Source organism: Camelina sativa, chromosome 3 (genome assembly GCF_030686135.1).
Source record: "Camelina sativa cultivar CO46 ecotype springtype chromosome 3, ASM3068613v1".
Classification (NCBI taxonomy): Eukaryota; Viridiplantae; Streptophyta; class Magnoliopsida; order Brassicales; family Brassicaceae; genus Camelina; species Camelina sativa.
Window position 1 is genome coordinate 9,840,550 of NC_141882.1, and position 22,198 is coordinate 9,862,747.

The 22,198-nt window shown below is 36.9% G+C and overlaps 1 protein-coding gene and 4 pseudogenes across 5 annotated transcripts; all 5 read right to left on the reverse strand.

Annotated features, from left to right (window-relative positions):
• Positions 1 to 1,059: 1,059 nt before the first annotated feature.
• LOC104776487 (uncharacterized) lies at positions 1,060 to 2,400 on the reverse strand (annotated as a pseudogene).
• Positions 2,401 to 6,915: 4,515 nt separating this feature from the next.
• On the reverse strand, positions 6,916 to 8,163 carry LOC104776488 (uncharacterized; annotated as a pseudogene). The gene is made up of 5 exons (XR_015590968.1): positions 8,104 to 8,163; positions 7,900 to 8,032; positions 7,638 to 7,775; positions 7,385 to 7,528; positions 6,916 to 7,305 (listed from the first exon to the last, which is right to left on the reverse strand). The product of XR_015590968.1 is annotated as an uncharacterized LOC104776488 (transcript).
• An 897-nt stretch (positions 8,164 to 9,060) lies between these two features.
• On the reverse strand, positions 9,061 to 16,120 carry LOC109125132 (uncharacterized). Of its 2 annotated transcripts, none has more exons than XM_087501748.1 (6): positions 15,944 to 16,120; positions 15,681 to 15,827; positions 14,265 to 14,399; positions 14,031 to 14,177; positions 13,582 to 13,926; positions 9,061 to 13,438 (listed from the first exon to the last, which is right to left on the reverse strand). In XM_087501748.1, exons 1-5 carry the CDS (start codon positions 15,998 to 16,000, stop codon positions 13,600 to 13,602), a joined length of 813 nt encoding a protein of 270 aa, XP_087357874.1. In that variant the 5' UTR covers positions 16,001 to 16,120; the 3' UTR covers positions 9,061 to 13,438; positions 13,582 to 13,599. The 2 variants fall into 2 exon arrangements, with proteins under 2 accessions (XP_087357874.1, XP_087357873.1); XM_087501747.1 differs by having other exon boundaries at positions 9,061 to 9,301; positions 13,875 to 13,926; positions 15,944 to 16,105.
• A 1,340-nt stretch (positions 16,121 to 17,460) lies between these two features.
• On the reverse strand, positions 17,461 to 18,787 carry LOC104776489 (uncharacterized; annotated as a pseudogene). Its single transcript, XR_015586812.1, has 5 exons — positions 18,639 to 18,787; positions 18,399 to 18,551; positions 18,146 to 18,281; positions 17,916 to 18,059; positions 17,461 to 17,819 (listed from the first exon to the last, which is right to left on the reverse strand). The product of XR_015586812.1 is annotated as an uncharacterized LOC104776489 (transcript).
• A 347-nt stretch (positions 18,788 to 19,134) lies between these two features.
• Positions 19,135 to 20,684, reverse strand: LOC104776490 (uncharacterized; annotated as a pseudogene). Its single transcript, XR_015590971.1, has 6 exons — positions 20,528 to 20,684; positions 20,255 to 20,416; positions 19,989 to 20,129; position 19,921; positions 19,737 to 19,880; positions 19,135 to 19,631 (listed from the first exon to the last, which is right to left on the reverse strand). The product of XR_015590971.1 is annotated as an uncharacterized LOC104776490 (transcript).
• Between the last annotated feature and the right edge of the window lie 1,514 nt (positions 20,685 to 22,198).

Sequence of the window (22,198 nt, forward strand, 5' to 3'; positions counted from 1 at the left end):
TTTCTCTGACATTGATTTAGATTCAACATCCTCATGTCTCCCAGATTCAGCCTACATAAACAATAAAGAATTATTAGTAGTTTATACTTATTTGACTTGTTGGATTCTCTGATTGATGGAAACGAAACCAACCTTAGGACGTTGCTGAATGTTCTGATTGATCCAGCCACCAAATCCAGGATATAGACTCATTTCTCTCACAAATGTTAGTCCACAAACGATACTTAACCTAATCAGATCAAGGGAAAATGACGATACAAAGCTTGTATTGTTGCATGCATCTATGAAATTTTAGGAATCTTAGTTAGACTTGATTCATATTTAGACATTATACAATATGCAACTGAACAAAATGGTGTAAGTACACGTTTACCTACCTTGTAACGAAGAAGTGGACGTGACAGCTCCATTCTCGTGAGTTCTTGACGTACAAGAAAGAAGCTTCCTATGGACTAATGTGTCATAGTCTCATTTTTCTGAAAAAAATTATAGAAACATGAGTATGGTAGCTTTTCCCCTTTACTGAGAAAACCTAATCACTATCCGTCAAGAAACAATAAATCTACTTTTTTCATAGATTTAGTTTTTCTTTGTGTACGATAAAGCTAGTTTTTGTTGGTATTGTTGCAGTTCATATCTGAATACATCCACATAAGGCATGTTCAAAAAAAAAAAACAAAAGAACATAATTGTTTCGGTTCTTGCACAAGCGTACCACTTTATAGCTACCTTCGAATACTTTCATGATCTTAGATATGTAAGGATATATGTTAAGGATATATAAGATAAGAAACGAAGTGTGTTGGAAATATATAATCTTGGATTTATCATTTGACCGATCGCATACAACATACTTTATGATGCATGCTGGGCATCGAGTTAGGCCTAAAGTATCACTGATCACGTCCTTAAGTAAACGCGCATTAAAAAAAAAAAGTTAAGGAATGTAAGAATATATTAAATTTGCAACAAAGAAATGCCGATATGCATGCGTATTTAGGTTAGTGTTTGAATTTTCATGTTTGTTGCTTGAAGTCTTTATAATATTATTATCTAGAGTCACTCTCGTAACACGACACTCGCATGTTGAAGCATTTTGAGCAGAGTTGTGGTGGTCTTGATTGTGATATCACGAATAAACCAAGAAAATGGCGGCAAATCAAAAGGAGGATATGGCTGAAAGTATTGGTCCATTGTTACTTTCGATGCAATCCTTCCTTGTCCGCCACTACAAGTTTTGTATTCTTGTAGACTCTTCGGCTCTTTTTGCTTGCACAAGCGTACTGAATCAGCATATAGTGGCTCCACTTTATAGCTACCTTCGAATACTTTCATGAAAATCATTTTCTCTTTTTTTATATTTTGCCTATGTCCGCAACAAGCAAGAGAAACACAAGTTAAACACAATACTAAGAAAAAATAGTGATGCTTATCAAAGAATGATACATAATATTGATTATTGTGAGGGTATAAAAGCTTCTTCTTACTGTAAAATCTTTTTGGTTTTCATCCACAATTAATTCTATTGGGATAGAACCCGACCACCAAAGGAAGTCCCATGCCACAGCTTGCTGCACCTTCACGATCTGCCTCGGTCCATCCTTCTTTAAAACTTTTCTTGATTTGTATTCCTTCATCACGAAAAAAATATCACACTCTCAAGTACTACTACTATCATTAATACCACACTCGGAACATATAATGATAGGGGAAAAAACCAGAAGTTGACGCCCATGCTTGTTCATATCAAAGAAGAGTGGGCCGTCATTTGGATTAGTGAAAAGTTTGAAGACTCCATCAGGTATCCAGCCCAATGTCATTTCTATGTTCATATGGCATAGTCCCTTTTTTGTTGTCACCTTAAAAAAGAATTGAAAATTAAGATCGTTATTCGTTTACAATTTACAAAAGAGCTTTCATAAAACCTAGTTAGTTTCCTTACTGATTTAACATACTTCAATAAACTCATACTTTTTGAGTTCACAATATTGACATGGTATCAGTCTAGCAGAGCAAGGTTTTAAACCTAGGATTCTCCTAATTATTCTTTCTAGAGTCTAATTAAGTATTTAGAGTTTTGGTAGCCTATTATTACCTTCACCTTAGGAGGGGCATCATACCATGGATGCTTCTTCTCTCCAACACTCCAAAGTTTATATTGCTTCTTCATGTCCTCTTTGTCATTATGTATTTCTTGATTATTACTATCTTTCTCTGACACTGAATTAGTATTAACATTCACAGATCTTTTGGCCTCAGCCTACATTAAGGAACATCATTTACAATACTTTATACTAATTTGACATGTTGAGTTCTCTAATTGATGGAGAAGAAACTGACCTTGAGAGGCTGCTGAGTGTTCTGATTGATCCAGCCACCAAATCCAGGAATTACCCTCATTTCGCTCTCAGATTTTGGTCCAACAATAATCAGACAGAACAAGCCGAGAAAATGGTACAATGCATATATTATGGTTTGAGGAATAAAAGCTTGGTTCAGATTTAGAAAAAAAAAACAATATATATATATATATATATATTTTTGAATAAAATGTAAAATTTATTCGAAAAAATACGTTTTTACATCGAGTGCAACATGGTTTTAAAGAGTTTAAAGATTAATACATTGTATAAACTTCTAGCCTATCTTGATGCAAACCAATCTAACATGCATTTGTCATATCTTGTATCACCTTGTTCCCGGATAGAGGTTAGACGATTGCGTACTACCTTATCCAGCTCTCGAACCAGTTGTGCTGAAGGAGTCAGTGCTCCACCATGGCGGCGATTGTTGCGCTCTGTCCAGAGGGAATGAACTGTGAGCTGAAAAGCGTATCTAAGCAGAAAGAGGCCTTCATTGCCAATGGACTTTTCTGTGAGGAGAGTAAGCAGAGTTTCCCAGTTTGTGGAATATCGCTGAGAGAGGAGTTTACCAACTAAATCCGACCAAATCCCTGCAGAATAAGGGCATTGAAAAAACAAATGATTACGGCTCTCTTCCGGGACATGACAAAGAACACATGATGGATCCACCGCGACGTTCCAACTTGTCATTCTATCATCAGTTGACAAACGGTTTTTAATTGCAAGCCAAACGAAGAATGAGTATTTTGGTTTAGAATGCGAAAGCCATACACCTTTGTACCATTCAACACTAGGCTTGGCCTCCCTTATTGCTTCCCATGTATCAATTGTGGTAAATTTTGCTTTAAATTGGTCGCCCTTCCCATTCCATAACACAATATCCTCTGTTTGAGGTTGCATGCGGGATCGAAATGCCTCTAAAGTGGTTGCAATCTGATTGAGGTCAGCGGACCGATGTCTCCTCGTGCGGTGATTCAGAGCTGCATGTGCTACCGTATCATAAAGCTGAATTCTCATATCAATGCAACCACGCTGTCCCGTAATGTCAATCAGTCTCCCAAGCGAGGACCAAATGTCAAACCAAAACGACGTTGTGTTGCCACTCTTTACCTCAACCTTGATGAATGGGGAGGCTAGTTCTCTGTATTTCAGTAACTTCCGCCACATCCAAGAGCCATTGTGGGAGTTGTTGTTCACCGACCAGAAAGAACCCTTGCGGAGACAATATATGCGAAGCCATTGAGCCCACAAAGAGGTTGATGAGTGAAACCGCCATATGAGCTTTAAACAACTCACCCGGTTCGCTTCGGTTAGAGATCTTAAGCCAAGTCCCCCTTCCGCTTTAGGTTGACAAACATCTGTCCATGCAACTTTAGCTTTCTTAGCATTCAACTCTGGGCCAAACCACAAGAAAGCTGAACAGAGACCATCAATCTCTTTAATACATGCGCTTGGAAGACGAAATGCAGACATCCAGAAATTTGTGAGACTATGTATCACAGAGCGTATCAGTTGAAGACGACCTGCGAAAGAGAGGTGCCTAGCCATCCATTGACCAATCTTTCCCCTGATTTTTTCAACCAACGACGTATAGTCACGTGAAGTCATTCTCTTCGTCAGCAATGGGAGACCGAGATAGCGTACTGGTAGGGAGCCTGAAGCAAAGGGGAAGGTGTGGAGAATGTCAGCCATGTCACTTTCGCTCACTCCTGCCACGTATATAGTGGATTTTTCCAAACTTATCTGCAAGCCAGAATAGTCTGCGAACTGCTCAAATATGTGCAGAATGCCCTCAATAGAGGTTTTCGTCCCATCTGTGAAAACGAGGATATCGTCTGCAAAGCACAAGTGGGTTAAGTGAAGATTCTTACATCGAGGGTGATACCCTATTCGGCGATCCGTCGCTGCTTGGTTCAACATGTGTGAAAGCACATTCATACAAATAACAAAAAGGTGAGGAGATAGAGAGCAGCCTTGACGAAGACCTCTTGCACTACGAAAAAGACCAGCTAATTCTCCATTCACTTGAACTGAGAATGATGCAGTAGTAACACATAATTCGATCCATTGGATAAACTGTGGAGGGAAATCAAGAGCTGTGAGGACGTTGAGGAGAAAAGGCCACTGAACTGAGTCGAAAGCTTTTGATATATCGATTTTTATGGCACTACGGCTTGGAGGAGAAGCTTTGTGATAGTCTTTCACAAGCTCTGAAGCCAAGAGAACATTTTCCATCAGCAAGCGATTTTTGACGAAAGCAGACTGATTTGGCAAAATGAAATCTGGGAGGAGGAGTTTCAACCGATTAGCAATCAATTTAGAGATAACCTTGTACAAAACATTGCAGCAAGAGATTGGTCTATAGTCCTTCATCTCTTTTACTTCTTTTTTCTTTGGTATTAGCGCCAAAATTGTTGTATTTACCCCCTTGGGAATAAAGCCGTAGAGGAAGAAAGATTGTATTGCAGCCACAAAATCCTGCTTCACTATGGACCAAGTCTCTCTCAAAAATTCAAAAGTGTAACCATCAGGGCCAGGAGCCTTATCTGATGGCATAGAGAACAGAACACCTTTAATTTCTTCCTCCGTAACAATTTTCGTGAGACCAGCTCCTGATGCTTCTGAAACCCTAAAACTAATCAAGTTCCTCAGTTCTGCAACCGAGATGCCTTGATAATTGTCAGGTTTAAAACCAAGAAACTCCCTGAAAAATCGCTCTGCCTCCTTCTTGATATCAGTATGAGTAGTGACTATGGTACCATCAACACAAGTAACTTCTTTGATTGCATTGCAAGCCTCTCGAATTTTAACAGCATTGTGGAAAGCTTTATTGTTTCCATCCCCCACCTTCAACCAATGTAGTTTTGACCTCTGCTTCAGAAACTTCTCCTCTAACTCGGAAACATGAAGCCAGCGAGCATAAGCTACCGACTCATTTCTCATGGATTGTGCCGAGGGACTACTCATCGTCTCTGTTTGGCATTTACAGAGTGTAACGAAAGCTTCTTTTCGTTTCTTTGTTAAGTTACCCAACCTATCTTTACTCAATACCTTTAGCTTCGGTTTCAACGCTTTCAGTTTCTTTCAAAATCTAAAAAGCGCTGATGTCGAGGGATATAGAGTCTCCGTGGACTCCCAGAAATCAGTAATCATCGGTAAGAACTCAGGATCTGTCGTCAAAGCATTGTTGAACTTGAAAGGCTTACGAATGTTAGGCAACGCAATATCCATTCGTATCCTACATCTAAGATGATCCGAAACACCACCCGCCTCAAAGACCCCATAGGACTGTGGATTCGCAGTCAGCCAGTGATCATTAATGAGAACGCGGTCGAGTTTTTTGCAAATGAGCTCATCTTCCTCCCTTTTGTTGCACCAAGTGAGCAAAGGTCCATGCGCTTTCAGATCACTAAAAGAGCAGTAACGTATCACTTCCTGAAAATCTCTCATCCCTGGTGTAATTGCAGGAACATCACGACCAGAGTGTTCAACAGGGCTTAAAATTTCATTGAAATCCCCATAGACCATCCATGGTTTATTCCTAAACAATGGTGAATTCTGATGACTTTTCAAATCCTCCCATAAAATCTTTCTTGCTTCAGCAGAGTTAGCAGCGTAGACAAAGGAGCAGAAGAAATCTCTCTCTCTGCCCTCCAAAAGAACCAAACAGGTAATCAACTGGCTACTGGTGAAAACCGGTGTTACTCTCACCTTCGGACTCCACACCACCCAAAGCTTACCGAGACGATGAGAATCATAATTTGGTAAAAAAGACCAGTCCGGAAATGTTTAGACTTTTTATTGAAACCCCGAACATTTCAGAAGAACCCTGACATGAAGATTATTGAGGGAGAGATCCAATACCCGGACCAGTAGAATTAATTCTATTGGACTGAGAAGAGGAGGTGGAAAGATACTTATGTGACGTCTTAGAGTCTCGTGGAAGAACTTGACGCAGTTGGACACTGAGGAGATAGTGTACATAAAAAAAACAATATAAAACTGAGGAGATAGTGTATGTTAGGATTTACGTGTGGAGAAACAAAGAAAAAGGCAGCTCCATCCTCGTGAATTTTACGTATTGAATAACACAAAAACAGTTATTCCCTTATTTCGTATGTATTTAGAAGTGGAGCGGTCAATAAATGAAGAATGGTGCGTGCACTCACGGGTACTAGTTTGTGTTGTATTTGTCATGTTGATTTCTTGAAATCTTATGAACTTACGAGTGTGGTTTGGGTGTTAAACTACGAACTATTTCGATAATTAAATGAAGTATTATATATACTTTTTTTTTTTTTGAACAAAGAAGTATTATATATACCTACATGAATGAATGTCAAGTATATCCGCATTAGCTGTCCCGAAGGCTTGTTCAATTTATTTGTATTGTAAGATCCAAAGTTTTTCGTTACCAATATGTCGTATCTATTTCTTAATTTTAATGGAAACATTTTACCAAAAAGAAAAATATATCTACATAAACAGTATACGTACGTAATATCTTTGATAGAAGGAGATTAATTGTTTCGTTTAAACTGAAAAGTGAAAAGCATGAAATTTTTTATATTCACTTTTTGAATAAACTGCACATATACCACAAAACCGGTTCATTTAAGTTTTTAAGCTTTTCAAACTTCTCGTAAAGTGGTACCCGCTTTTCTAAGATCTTCGAGCAAATTCTTGGTGGTTTTGATTATGATCCCACGGATAATCCACGAAACCGGTGTGGTAGATTAAGAAGAGAAGAAGGCTGAAAAATCTGTTCCATTGTCACTTTCGATCCAACTTTTCCTTGTCCACCGCTACATATTTTGTATTCTTCTCGACTTTTTGGCAACCTTGTCTTGCACAAGCGTTCTTGATCTACGTAGTCTGGCTCAACTTTCCAGCTACCCTCAAACACTTTCATTAGCATCATTTTTTTTGTCGCATATTTTGCCTATGCAAGATATCTTCAAAAACACTAACTAATTCATCCAAAATTTGAACTAATCAAAACATATGATAAGCTTTCTTACTGTTAGATTTTTATGGTTTTCATGGATAATTAGATGTATTGGGATATCTCCAGATAACATAAGGAAGTTCCACGACATAGCTTTTTCCACCTTTGTGGTTTGCCTTGGTCCATCCTTTCTCAAAACCTTTGTTGATTTGTTTTCCTTCATTGGAAAAAAAAAAAAAAAAAAAAACCACACTCTCAATTTAGCTTATATAAATTTATAATATATCAATACTCAGTTTACAACTACTATGTAAAAAAAAAAATACCAAACGTTGGCGCCCGGCCTTGTCCTCCTCGAAGAAAGGAAAGTTGTTTGGATTAGTGAACATCTCGTAGACTGCTTCAGGAGGCAATCCCAGTTTGAATTTTATATTCATATGGCAAAGGCCCTTTTTTGTTGTCACCTTTAAATATTCAAGATGTACGAAAGTTTTAAAGATATATATTACTGATCTTAATCCTAGCAATTCCTCTTAAAGGCAATCAAAATCTATAAGTATTGAGATTTTGTTTGCTGTTTGGTCTTACCTTCACCTTAGCTGGAGCATCATGCCATGGATGCTTCTTCTCTGCAGCTCTCCAAAGTTTTGATTCCTTCTTCACCTCAGCATTTAGGATCTACCGCCCACACAGAATTAGATGTGGGGCTTTTGGACTCGACCTACAACAACAAACACTATTCTACATTTGATTTGACTTCTTTGAGTTCTGTGATTGATAGAGTTGAAAGACCTCATGAGGCTCTTCAACATTCTGATCGATCCATCCACTAATTCCAGGAATTATCTTCATTTCTTTCTCAAATTTTAGTCCACAAAGGATACTAGCAAGAGAAAATGACGATTAAAATCTTAGATAAAAGCTTAATTCAGGTTTAAATAAAATACAAATATGAGTTTCTGACGTACAGGCGTCAACTACATGAATCCTTAATCCTCCACTTTGGATGTGTCAAATTTGATTTGATATTCATTCATATCCACAATTAAAATATAAAATAAAAAGTCTCTTTTCATTATATTATTATATTGTTCAAATGAAAAACCTTTCATATTAATTTGATAGAAATTACCTTTATTTTTGTTTTTAGTTGCTTCAGTTAATTGGTTCATAGTTTAAGATTTTTCTTTCTTTTATCTGTTTGGAAATACCTTGGCTTTTCGGATTATTTATTTATTTGTTTTTATTTGGGACTAAAAAAGTTTGTTCCTAGTTTCAGTAGATTTAACATTTTTGAGATATCAGAAAGGGAGTTTTTGACTCTGGTCTCAACGTGATTGCTTGGTCGACAAGAAGCAGTTTCCTTGCCATTCACGTTTTGGAATCATCCGATTTGAACCATTTTCATGCTTTTAGATTGTACCAGTTATAATATTGGTATTGAGGTTTGTTACAACTTGCAACATACATATGTGTGATCAGTTAGGTTAGTGCTTTCCGTGTTTGTAGCTGGATGCCTTTATAATGTCTCGTTATCTAGAGACTCACTCTCGTAGTACTACACCCGCATGTTGAAGCATTTTTAGTAGAGTTATGGTTGTTCGGATGGTGATATCACGAATGAACCAAGAAATTGGGGGCAGATTAAAAGGAGGATATGGCTGGAAGTACTGATCCTGAAACGACCCAACCCGTTTTTTTTTTAATACTATATATATAATTGAGCATCCCATACTATTTAATTAAATCAACCCAAACTACAAAACATCATTTAAACCAGCCATAACCATCTTACACAGCGGAAACGTACAAACAATACCAAACCAACATATCCTTAATACAATAACATTCCTAACCATTCTATCCAACAACTTATCATAACTTTAACCAAGGTTCCAACACATAACCATAAATAACCAACAACACACAAATGAGACCTAGATCATCCTCCTCCTCATCGCCTTGATTCCATGTTCACACTTGCCTTTACCTGCACCGCAAACACAAATTGAAATGCATGAGTATTTAATAAATACTCAGTGAGGCCATCCTCCCATCTACTGGGCTATACACACAAGCAACTGAGATTCTATTATTAAAGCCAACAACTAAAACACAAACAACACAACAAACCAGGAAACCAAGACTCGGTTAAGTCTGGTGTCGACTAACACTAAGTCGGTGTCGACCGACGCTAACGCGTCACTGGTGTCGACCGACACTAGGTCGGTGTCGACCAACAACCTTCGCAGAATCAATCTGCACGAAGCCGAACGACGAACCTCCGTTCCAAACCGCTTCCAAACCCTCCCAAACTCTTCCAAACTTCTCAGGAACCTATGAGAACATGAAAACAACCAACCCACACAAGCAAAGCACCACAAACACAAAGAAACAGCCAAAACAACAGAGATCTCAGGCTTAGATCAGTCATGGTCAAGCACTCACCTCTTTTGCAGGAATATTCTCACTCAACAACGACGAATCCAACACTTAGAAGCCTTCTCCTTCGTTCCTAACACAAGATCTTCACTCCACAGCAATAGATCTCTCAAGAACAACAAAGGATCTCACAAATCTCTCTCAAAAATGTTTTCTCCTTCTTCTCTCTGCTTCTCTGTCCAAAAACGGCTAAAAGGACGAAATAAGTCGAGTTCCCCTTTTAAATTCGAGTTTAGGGCTTCTCTTAAACCAACCACGCAAACCGGACGATTAAAATCGAACCAATCGAACCGTCAGCAACGGTGTTGACCGACACTACATGTGGTGTCGATCGACACCCTAACCAAAATTCCAGAAATTGGTTCGCGGGCGTTACAATTCTCCCTCACCAATAAGGATTCGTCCTCAAATCCCACAACATCGTCCCTCCATCCAAAACCCCCGTGCAACTGTCACCACGGCCTGCACAATATCCGACCGGACTGAACACTGTCAGCCCAAAGTTTTCTGTGTAACTGTCGCAACAGCCCGCACATCCACGTGACTCAACGGTCCACACAGCCCTGACTCCACTAGTCATCACAACGCAAAAAAAGACGAGATCAATCCCGACCTCCGAGGTCTACATCCAGCCACTATGCTCATACCCACATCCTAGACATTGTTTGCTCTCTCACTCATACGTTCTCAGGTCGCAACCTTCGAACTACACCGCCTGCACTCTCAGACCGTCATCTTCGAGCCATACCGTCTCACTCTCAGATCGTCACCCTCGAGATCTCGGTACCAAGGGAACTACTCATCCCCTTTAGGGAACTAATCATCCCCTAGGAGAACTAATCATCCCCTAGGAGAACTAATCATCTCCTCTGCCGCTCTCAAGGTCGCAACCCGTCAAGCCCGCGGTGCACTAGGGAAACTAATCATCCCCTCAAGAGAACTAATCATCTCCTCGGGAGAACTAATCATCTCCCCCAGGAGAACTAACCATCTCTTCATGAGCAAACAAGTCCAAATGTCTATAAGCATCTCCTGACCGGAACCACCTTCCGTGGTTTGCGTAAAACATCACAATGTCCTACCAACCCCCATATTCCCTCACTCGAATATCAACACCATCATGACCACTAATCAGGCCAACTCTAACACAATCTTAATCATTCGGGTGTTTACACACGCCTTTTTCAAAAACAGACAAGTTCTAACTATTCATAGAACGTTTTATTTGTTTGCAACTGCAATCTCCATAAATAGCTTTTTCCGCTCAGCAATTATCCACAGCAAATCATCAATACAAGCGTAATAAAACAAACAAGTACCATACGTTCGCATATTCTGATTCACCGCATCAAATGCTTTGCAAGCCGCAACTCTGGTGTTTCACATCCCCTTTCCAAAAATAGACAAGTCCTAACTATTCATAGAACTTCACATTTTTAGAAATTTTCTATTCATGGAAACTTTCCATTTATAGAAATCGAATAATCCTTCAACCCAGTATACCTCAGGATTCTATAGGAACTAATCATCTTATTAAATCCTCTTCAAAAACACCAGTAAGCACCTCGGCCACACAATTGGCTAAACATCCCGCCAAAAAGGCCACACAAGCCCCTCCAAGGCTCGCAACCGCTAAAAATGGCAACTTCTATCTCCCCTAAAACTTTCCATTTTTAGAACTTTCCTCTTTCGGAAACTTTCCACTTATAGAAACTTCTATATCAGGAATTTCTCTCCATTTACAAATCACATAAACATTCATCCATTACGCATCAAAATTTCATAAGAACTAATCATCTTATTAAATTCTCAAATGCAACAAACGGTTACAATTCCAAAACGCAAAAGCTTAACAAAACTAATGAAAACAGAAAGAAACTAAACTCCAGGATTGGCGCCCGGCCCCTCCCTCGGCTGCACCCCTCTCACTGTCAACCGCTGCAACCTTGGACAATGTGGCCTGATATGTCCCACCTCATTGCAATAAAAGCACACTCGAATGTTCTCTTGCATCCCGCTTCTCTTGGGGCAGCTTGCCAACCTGTGATCCATGCTCCCGCACCCGTAGCTTCTCTGATTGCCTTGGTTTTTCACCGACGTCTCCTCCCGCTCCCTCTTATGCCTTTGTTCTGACTTGTTACCCTTGCTCGGAACGCTCGGCTCTAATGTCTCCTCTCTCTGAACGGTAGGGCTAGCCACCACAGTCTTCCCCCTCAAGTCATCCTCTATCTCAGCTGCAGTCTCCACTAGCTCCGACCTCGTAGCATAACTCCTCCCTCTGCAGTGGACCCTCAAGTTCTCACAAAGCACCCTCATGAACCTCCTAATCTGAGCCACCTCAGACTCCATCGCCCGACCATCATACATTAGAAGCCGACTAAACTCCAAGTCCAGCTCCTGCACCGACCGAGTCCCCTGAGATAACTGTAGAAACTGTACCTCCAATCGGTCCAATGCCTCTCTAGGAAAATACTTGCGGTTGAACTCCTCGACGAAGTCAGCCCAAGACATCTCCCTCTGCACTCTCCTAGCAGCCACTGATCTCCACCACAACTGAGCATCGCTAATCAAGTGGTGGACCCCTATGTCCACCCAAAAATCCTCAGGACATCTGAGAGACTGAAAGTTACGTTCCACTCTCGTCCTCCATGCATCTGCAATAGTAGGATCAGTACCACCCAAAAACCGCTCAGTACCGATGTTGTTCATCTTCCTCAGCATACTGACATAATGAGAATGAACCCGCACATCCGCAACCATTGGCTGCCGCTCCTCCGCCACCACTGGTGGCACTACCTGAGCCCGAGCCGGTGCCACTGGTGGCAACCGTTCTAACAACTGTGCCAGCAAACTCGCAAGGTCGACACCCAGGACTCCAACCACTGGGACTCCCACACATGGGGCCCTAACATCACCGGCTACTGGGGCATCAACACCGCCCCCTCCGGCCACACTCATGGAATCCCCCCAGACACCCTGCGACTCGCCAACACCCTCTGCTGTCACACTCTGGTCCGCAGTCTCACTAACAACTGGAACTCTATCCCTACCACGACCACGTCCGCGTCCACGACTAGCAACAACACCCTCTCTAACCATCTCTTTGCACTTACAGAACAGAAGGCTAAGCACACAATTCAAAACCACACACAGAGCACACACACATCTTACCGTGGAATCTCATTGAAGGCTCGAAGAGGATGATGCTAGGACTCCATACAACAAGCAAATTGACTAACTACTCATAATCAATTTCATCACCCAAATCAAGTATCAAACAACATAGAGATCAATTCAACCAATTAAATCTCTAAACCGCTCCACAACATCCACATGACCATCCTAGAACCGTATACGCTCTGATACCAAATTGAAACGACCCAACCCGTTTTTTTTTAAATACTATATATATAATTAAGCATCCCATACTACTTAATTAAATCAACCCAAACCACAAAACATCATTTAAACCAGCCATAACCATCTTACACAGCGGAAACATACAAACAATACCAAACCAACACATCCTTAATATAATAACATTTTTAACCATTCTATCCAACAACCTATCATAACTCTAACCAAGATTCCAACACATAACCATAAATAACCAACAACAAACAAATGAGACCCTAGATCATCCTCCTCCTCATCGCCTTGATTTCCTGTTCACACTTGCCTTTACCTGCACCGCAAACACAAATTGAGATGCATGAGTATTTAATAAACACTCAGTGAGGCCATCCTCCCATCTACTGGGCTATACACACAAGCAACTAAGATTCTATTATTAAAGCCAACAACCAAAACACAAACAACACAACAAACCAGGAAAACAAGACTCGGTTAAGTTTGGTGTCGATCGACACCACATGTGGTCTTTGCCAAACGAAGATCTTCGATTAGAGCCTTGGTGGTCTTGATGGTGACCCTACGAATGTACCATGATAGCGGTGGAAAATTAAGATAACAAGAAGGCTTAAAAGACTGGTCTATAGTCACTCTCGAGCCAATCAATCCTTTTCCGCCGGTACATTGTCTATACTCTTCTCGATTCTTTGGCAGTCTCGGCTTGCAATAGCGACTGTTGTCTATGTACCATGGCTCTATTGTCCACTTACCATTGAACTTTTGCATGAACATCGAATTCTTATCCGGAATCATATATTGTGCCTGTCAACAGTAAGCAACATAAACCAATTATTTCTTACTTTTTTTGATATCCTAAAAAAACTTCCGGACCAAAGACCATATAAAGAAAGAAAAACTTTCCTTACGCTGAAATCTTTTCGGCTCTCGTTGATAGTTAGATGAACCGGGATAGCTCCAGACCACCAAAGGAATCTCCATGGCGCCTCTTTTTCCACTCTCACATGCTTCTCTGTCGGCCTAAGATCGCTAAAAACTTTACTTGATCTGTGTTCCTTCATAAGAAAAATATCACATTCTCAAGTATTTCTCTATTATGAATACTCCAATAATATAATAATAAGAAATCAGAAAATAAATACCAGAATTGGGCGCTTTTTCATCATTGAGTAGTATGATGGGTTCTCGTAAGTAGTGAAAATATCGAAGACTGCTTCAGGAGGCAATCCAATTGTAAATTGTATGTTCAAATGGCAAAGATCCTCAAATTTTGTCACCTTCAAACATAATAGACGATGTAAGAAACTTTTTAATATAATATTTCTCTAATTTCACCAATTTCAACGGTTATAATACAAAGGCCATATAAAATGGAAACAAATTTACCTTAAAATAACATATAAAGACAATTTACATTGGATTTCTGAAACAAAAACCTATTTAGGGCCGACTTAAGTTTTGTACGGTTAATGCTTGGGAATAGGTTTACATTGGAAATAGATGAGGTATTTTTTAGCTTTTTCCCCTATTAACAATTATATTTTTATGCAAAAATTAAAATTTAATTTAATGTTATTTATAAATTAATAAATAATAGAAATAAATAGGGATAAAATTGGAATTTATTTTTTGTTAAGAAATCGTAAGTAGTAAAATGACAACATTTAATTCTTGAGGTATTATTTGACACGTTTTTATTAATTTGGGTATTATTCTTCTAACCAAAAAAGACCAAGTATTAAATATCCAAATAAAAAATAGATGAGATATTTTTTAGTTTTTTTTCCTTTAAAATTTATATACATTTCATTTTGCTCACATTACTCTAGTCTCTACGTACCACACATCTAAAAGGATCATTATTTAATAATTATAATAATTATATTAAGAAAATACGTTAGAATAATTTTAAGTAATGAAAGGGTTACCATGTTCTTTAAACAATATGAAAAAAATATAAATGCGGTAAATAATCATATCAAAACAAAAATTGTAGCTATAATCAGTAATTAAAAAAAAATCAACTCGTTTGGAAGTGAACCCATAATAATCACACAATCATCAACTAGTTACGTATGTTTAAGAATCTTTATAGATTTAAAAGGGGTTCGAGAAATTTACACAAAAAAATAGTCTAAGTTAATATTCAGACTCAGCATCGTGATTGTATCACACAATTTACATATAGTTAACTGCATGTCTTTACAATAACAACAACAACAACAAAAAATCATAAGCGACTCTAAATGTAAAAAAAAATCACTTTAATAATAATAATAATAATAATAATAATAATTCTTATTATAATAATAATAATAAATTGACAGATTTTTATTAGTTTTGGCTGCTAATAAAAATATAAGTAGTATGTCAAATCGAGGGTGTAAAAAAACAAGCACTATGATGAGTCTGAATATTAACCTTAGTTAATTGTTTTCATATCTTTAGTTAAATAAATTTTAATGCTCTTTAACACACACACACAAGGTTTTCATGGTTCAACCGTCAGGCCAAATCTTAGAAATGAGTATTCCTTTGTTTGGTTTGATATATCTTACCTTCACCTTAGGAGGATAATCATGCCATGCATACTTCTTCTCTGAAGCTCTCCAAAGTTTCATTTGCTTCTTTAATTCTTCTCTGTCCTCAGGATAAGTCTCTGACACTGACTTTGGTTTCAATTTCCCAGATTTCTTGGATTCGGCCTACAATCAACATATATAATCATAACCTAACTACTATAATTAAACGATATATATAGTAATTTATATTTGATTTGACTTCCTAGAGTTAATCTCTGATTCATGGAAATGAAACTGACCTTTGTAGGCTGTTTTGTGTTCTGATTGATCAAGCTAAAGCCAGGAAATATACCCATATCTCTCTGAAAATTAGTCCACAATTGATACTTAATTACCTGATCAGGGCAAGACAATGCAAGGAGCTTGTATACGATGAATTTAATATAAACTTGATTTAGATTTAGACAAAAATACAAATATGATATTGAAAGAGTATAATAGCAAGGGGCTAGTGGTGGAGCAGTGCACGTATACGTTTTACATACGGCGAAACAAAAAGTGAGCAGCTCGATTTTAGTGAGTTCTTGACGTAGAGGCAAGACCTAACTTGTGAGCATTCTGCTGTAATGCTGTTCTAACTTGTAAAGTCTTTAAAAAATTTTAATTTTCTTTTTGCATGAAAAAAATAACCCTTGATCAATTTTTCAAACTATAACAGAAAATCCCTAAATATTTTCATAAGTTTAAACTTTGTCTATCAGTTTTGCAGATTGAGCTCAGACGACCATACAACTGTAAGATCATGCTTTCGAAGGTCAAATTCCTTTCTCTTATTTGATGGTAAGTACAAAGACTTTTGTGTAGAACACGTATAATACATATAATGGTGAGTTGGTGACAGGTGAGATAACGTATAATTAATACTCCGTTTGTCTGGTAAAAGTTGATGTTTGGGTATTTTTTTGTCCCACAAAAATTGATGTTTTGTAAAATTCAATAAGTAATCATTGAAAATATTTAAAATTTTAAATTGTTATTTGTTTAAAATTAAATAATACTCCCTCTGTCTCACATAGTTTGATGTTTTAGAGAATAATTTTTGTCTCTCAAATATTGATATTCTGAATATTTTTAATAAATGTTTGTTTTAATAATTACTGATATTGTAGAATGTATGGTGTGGGAAAGTGAAAAGGTATCAGAAAAATAAATTATGAGAAGACATAAATAAAATAAAATAAAAATAAAATTAATCATATATTTCCTCTGTATTAATATGTGTGTAAAATCCTAAACATCTAACTATATAAGACAGAAGGAATATCCTTTAGTTAAAAAAAATATATATTGAACATCAATCAGTGGTTTAGAGAGAGATGGAAGATGGAGTACATATAAACGTGAGTTTCCGCAAAAAAATCCATACATAAAACCATGAATTATTGTTATTATTTGTTATTGATATTGGGAATCACAATTTGACGCAAACTAAAATAAGATAACTTAGTGTTGACTGTTGACAAACCACAAAAGAAAAAGCGATTAAATTTTAAAATCACATAGTTGTGATTCTTTGTTTCAAAATAATAGTTATCATGAGTTGGAGCCATAACGGAATCAAGATGTGGAGCTCAACATTACAAAAATCATAATAGTAATTTTGTGATCACCAGATTTTCTGCTGATATTTCATAATCGCATAGACGTGAGTCTAGAGATCAAAGTTTCCCTTATAGCTCACTTAACTAGAGAACTCAATAAAGTCCCCTAGAGCTATACGTTTTCATTACGTAAAAAATAATGGATATCGGAGTTAACAAGTAAATAACTGAATTCATATTTTGTTCTGGTCATTAAAGTACGTAAAGTATTTCAAGTTAAAGTTTTGAAGACCTATTTAAGCATATTGATAAGATTCTTGGTGGTTTTGATGGTGATCCGACGGATGAACCAAGAAAATGGTGGCAGATTAAGAGGAGAAGAAGGCTCAAAGTATTGGTCGATTGTCACCTTCGATGCAATCCTTCCTCTTCCACCACTACATTTTTTGTACTCTTCTCGACTCTTCGGCTTGATTTGTTTGCACAAGCGTTCTGAATCTATGAATAGTGGCTCCACTTTCCAGCTACCCTCGAATACTTTCATGAACTTCACATTCTTTTTCTTGTAGTTTCCCTAAAACAAAGATATCATCAAACGCAAACTAACTCAAAAGAAAAATTTAGCAAAGACAATTCATTCTTGTAAAGTATATATAGATAAGCTTTTTACCGTAAGATCTTTTTGGTTGTCTTCGACAATTAGATTTATTGGGAGAGATCTAGACAACCAAAGGAAGTTCCAGGATACAACTTTCTCTACCTCGGCAATCCGCCTTGGTCCATCCTTCCTCAAAAGTTTTCTTGGTTTGCTTTCCTTCATAAGAAAGAGATCATATATACTCTCAAGTATTTGCTATATTCAATAATCAATATTGAAAAATACATTGATAAAAATAAAACCAGAAAATTTTTCCCCTCGAATTCTTGAAAGTATTGGTTGTTGAGTGGATTAGCAAACACTAAAGTAGACTGATTCAGGAATCCTGCCAATCGTCAATTCTGTGTGCATATGGCAAATGCCCTTTTTTGTTGTCACCTTCAACCATCCAAAAACAAAAGAATGAAAAAAAAAAATTTGCTTAACTAGTTTTAACAATTCATCGAAATGCAAAATCACTTAGATTTTGATTTTTCTTTACTAATTTGCTATTACCTTCATCTTAGGAGAGGGATTTACCCATGGATGCTTTTTATCTTCATCTATCCAAAGTTATACTTGCTTATCCACTTCATCTCTATCATAATATTTAAATTCTAACGGTGGCTCTGAATTAGAATCAGCATTCTCAGATCTCTTGGACTCAGCCTACAAAAACAAACAGAATCATAATCTCTTTCTATCTATTTGACTTTCTTGGGGTAATTTTATGAATTTTATGGAAAGAAAACTAACCTTAGGAGGCTGTTGATTGTTCTGATTGATCCAGCCACCAAATCCAGGAAATACACTCATTTCTCTCTCAAGTGATTAGAGCAAGAGAAAATGACTATCGGAAGTTTATGGTTTCAGAAATTTTAGATAAATGTTTGTGTTAGATTTAGAAGGCAAAAAAGAGACAAAGATGACAATATGATAATAGTATAATACTGGAGAAGTGTACGTTACGTATGGTGAATCAAAGAAGTGAGCAGCTTGATTCTCATGAGTTTTTGACGTATAGGCAAGTACAACATGAAGACAAACAAAATGAAGGTTTTCAATCACATTTTTGTGTTTCTCTACGTCAAAAATAGCCTAATGAGTATAATTTGGCGCTAGTATGCAGTTGGGATTTGCAACTTAAAATTACTAGATCGTGATTGTAATTAAAATTTTAAAACTACCAAATCATAATTGTACGTAAAAGTTTAACATGAGATTTTGTTAGCTGATTTGGTCATACATTCACCTTAGCATGGGGGTATTACTAGAGAAAAACTAACTTTGTATATATTGATTGTTTGTTCGTTAAATGAAAAATATGTAAAAATTTACATTTTTCAAGCTTAGTCTTCCACTATGCGGATTTTAAATATAGCATCTTGTGTTTAATACTACTGCCAAAATAGAAGTGGCCAAATTTTAAGGGGGTGGGGTTTCAAGCGTCTCGGAACATGATACTTGCATCTTGAATCAATTTGAGCAGTCTTTTTGTGGTTTTGATGGTGATCCGACGAATGTACCAAGAAAAGGGTGGTAGATTAAGAAAAGAATATGGTTGGAAGTACTGGTCATTGTCACTTTAGATGCAACCTTTCCTTGTCCGCCGCTACATCTTTTGTATTCTTCTCGACTCTTTGGCTCTCTCTCCTTGCACAAGTGTTCTGAATCTACGTAAAGTGGCTCTATTTTCCAGCAACCCTCAAATACTTTCATGAACATCATTTTCTCTTTCTTATATTTTGCCTACCCATAAGCAAGACAAACCCAAGTTAATTAAGTTTCCCCAACAGGAAACAAAAACTATTGATGATTATAATTTATAAGAGGTATAAAAAAAGTTGATCTTACTGTAAATTCTTTTTGGTTTTCATCAGCGATTAGAGTAAACGGGAAAGCTCTATACCACCAAAGAAAGTCATAGGTCAGAGCTTTCTCCAACTGCACGACCTGCCTCGGTCCATCCTTCATCAAAACCTTTCTTGATTTGTTTTGCTTCATAAAATATATATATATATATATATATATATCACACTCTCAAATATATATTTCTATCATTAATACCACATTTGAATCATAAAATATTAGGAGAGAAAAAAAAACAAAAGTTGACGCCCAGTCTCATTGTCGATCCTGAAGAAAGGAAAGTTGTATGGATTAGCAAACAAATCGTAGACTCCTTCGGGAGGCAATCCCACTGTCAATTCTATGTGGCATGTGGCAAAGACCCTTTTTTGTTGTCACCTTCAAACATCAACATATAAGAGTTTTTTTTCTTTTCTTAGTTCCACAAATTCTTTTTAAGAAAACAAATCATATATATTGAGGTTTTAATTAATTTGTTTGCCAATTTAGTCTTATACCTTCACCTTAGCAGGAGCATCATACCATGGTTTCTTCTTTTGTGCATCTCTCCAAAGTTTTCCTTGCTTCTTGGCCTCCGCTTTGTCATAATAGAATTCCCGTTTATTACTACTATCTTCCTCTGACACTGAATTAGGTTCAACATTTTCAGATCTCTTGGACTCGGCCTACAAACAACAAACAGAATCATAATCTAGTTTCTATTATTAACCTAATAGTAATGTATATCGCTTTTGAGTTTCCTTGTTTCTATAAATTAATGATGAAATATAACTGACCTTAAGAGGCTCTTGTATGTTCTGGTTGATCCAGCCAACAAATCTAGGAAATACACTCATTTCTCTTTAGAAAATCAGTCCAAAAAGTAAACTACCTCATGCAAGAAATCGAAGTGGCGATCTAAAGCTTTGTACTATATGTTTTTTTTTTGTACTATATGTTATGCTTTGAGGAATCTTAGATTAAAAGAAATTAAAGCTTGATTAGATTTTAACCAATTTTTAAAATGATAATGAGATAATAGTGTACGTTAGGTCTTACGTATACGTACCCAAGAATAGAGGAATTGGGCAGCTCAATTCTCATTAATTACTAACGTACAGGTGAGAGCTACATCATGTGAGAGGAGACATAATGTTATTATCTGTTTGTGTTACCTCTCTATTTTCACTAAGAAAATGTCTATTTTCTGTTATTCTTTTTTTTTTCTCTTCTATTTTTTTCCCTTTCTGATCTGTTCAGAGAATTCAGTTGATATTCGATCGATCAGACGAGTTAAACGTTCATTTTCAAAATACGTTTTCAACTGATGGCAGCCGACAAGTGTTAATCTCAAGGAAACCGAGATCTACCAAGACCAAAACCGAAACGATTCTCTGAAGAATCTAGAAGATATACATTAAAAAAATATATTTACATTTATCTCTAAAGTATTATTTATATTTATATTTATCTTTATTATATCTCGACCAACATGTATAAATACTCACTTTATATTAATGAATAAACCAAGCCTTTCTAAATAATACTCCCTCTAATGTAAGATATTTAAAGTAAAAATACACATATTAAGATGATTTATTTTTCTTCTAAAAATATCACATATATTTCAATTAAAAAAATATTCAACCAATTATAAACAAGAGTGCATAAATAATGATTACAAATTATTAAATATATATTAAAATTTGCTTGGAAACTTACAAAACATCTTACATTGAAATAAAGAAGAGATCAAAACATCTTATATATTGAAATGGAAGAATATTTATCAGATTAGCTGCCTTCCTTCTAATATCATTAACCTAGCCACCATCGCTGCACTAGCTTAGCCGGGCGGTGTTGCTTCCACTATCTTTTACTATTGGTTTTTTATTAAACCTAACGGCCACCACCACCGCGGTCACCATCGTTTTCCGTGAAAGCGATGTTTTTACAAGTTGTTGCTGCCGCTTTATTTTTACTTTGCGGCTGCTTAAGCAGCCGCACATCTATCTTCTATGTTTTTACAAGCAGTTGTTGCTTCATCAAACAAGCGCAACTACTTGATCTAATATCGCCTACCAAATTGCTTCAAATGTTGATTTCTATTGTTTGAGAAGCACACGTACGTTACATGACCTCTTACGTAAAGCTTCATGAGATGCATGAACTCTTACGATGGTACTTCTACATCACGATACTGATTTGACAATTTGACTTGATTACTTGGTTCTCAAGTAACTCATCATCAAATTCAACATATGTTCTATAATTCTACTAGTGTTTTGGTGAACCAAACACATGTGAGTTCATTCACAAGTCGCTACCAATACTACAAAGTTTTATAATCTTACTTATCCAATCTCATACGTAGAATAGGAAACTTAGCTTTATCATATCTCTACAATCATGTATACTCACCTTGTATAAATGAATGAATCAAGTCTTTCTAAATTATATCAGTTAAC

Bases quoted from the DNA above. Each gene is read 5' to 3' on its own strand.
- LOC109125132 (XM_087501748.1), bottom strand. From the start codon at position 16,000: ATGGGTATATTTCCTGGCTTTAGCTTGATCAATCAGAACACAAAACAG. The intron at 15,828-15,943 runs GTCAGTTTCATT...TGTTGATTGTAG, and splicing joins ACACAAAACAGCCTACAAAG to GCCGAATCCAAGAAATCTGG. The intron at 14,400-15,680 runs GTAAGATATATC...TTATGTTTGAAG, and splicing joins ATTATCCTCCTAAGGTGAAG to GTGACAAAATTTGAGGATCT.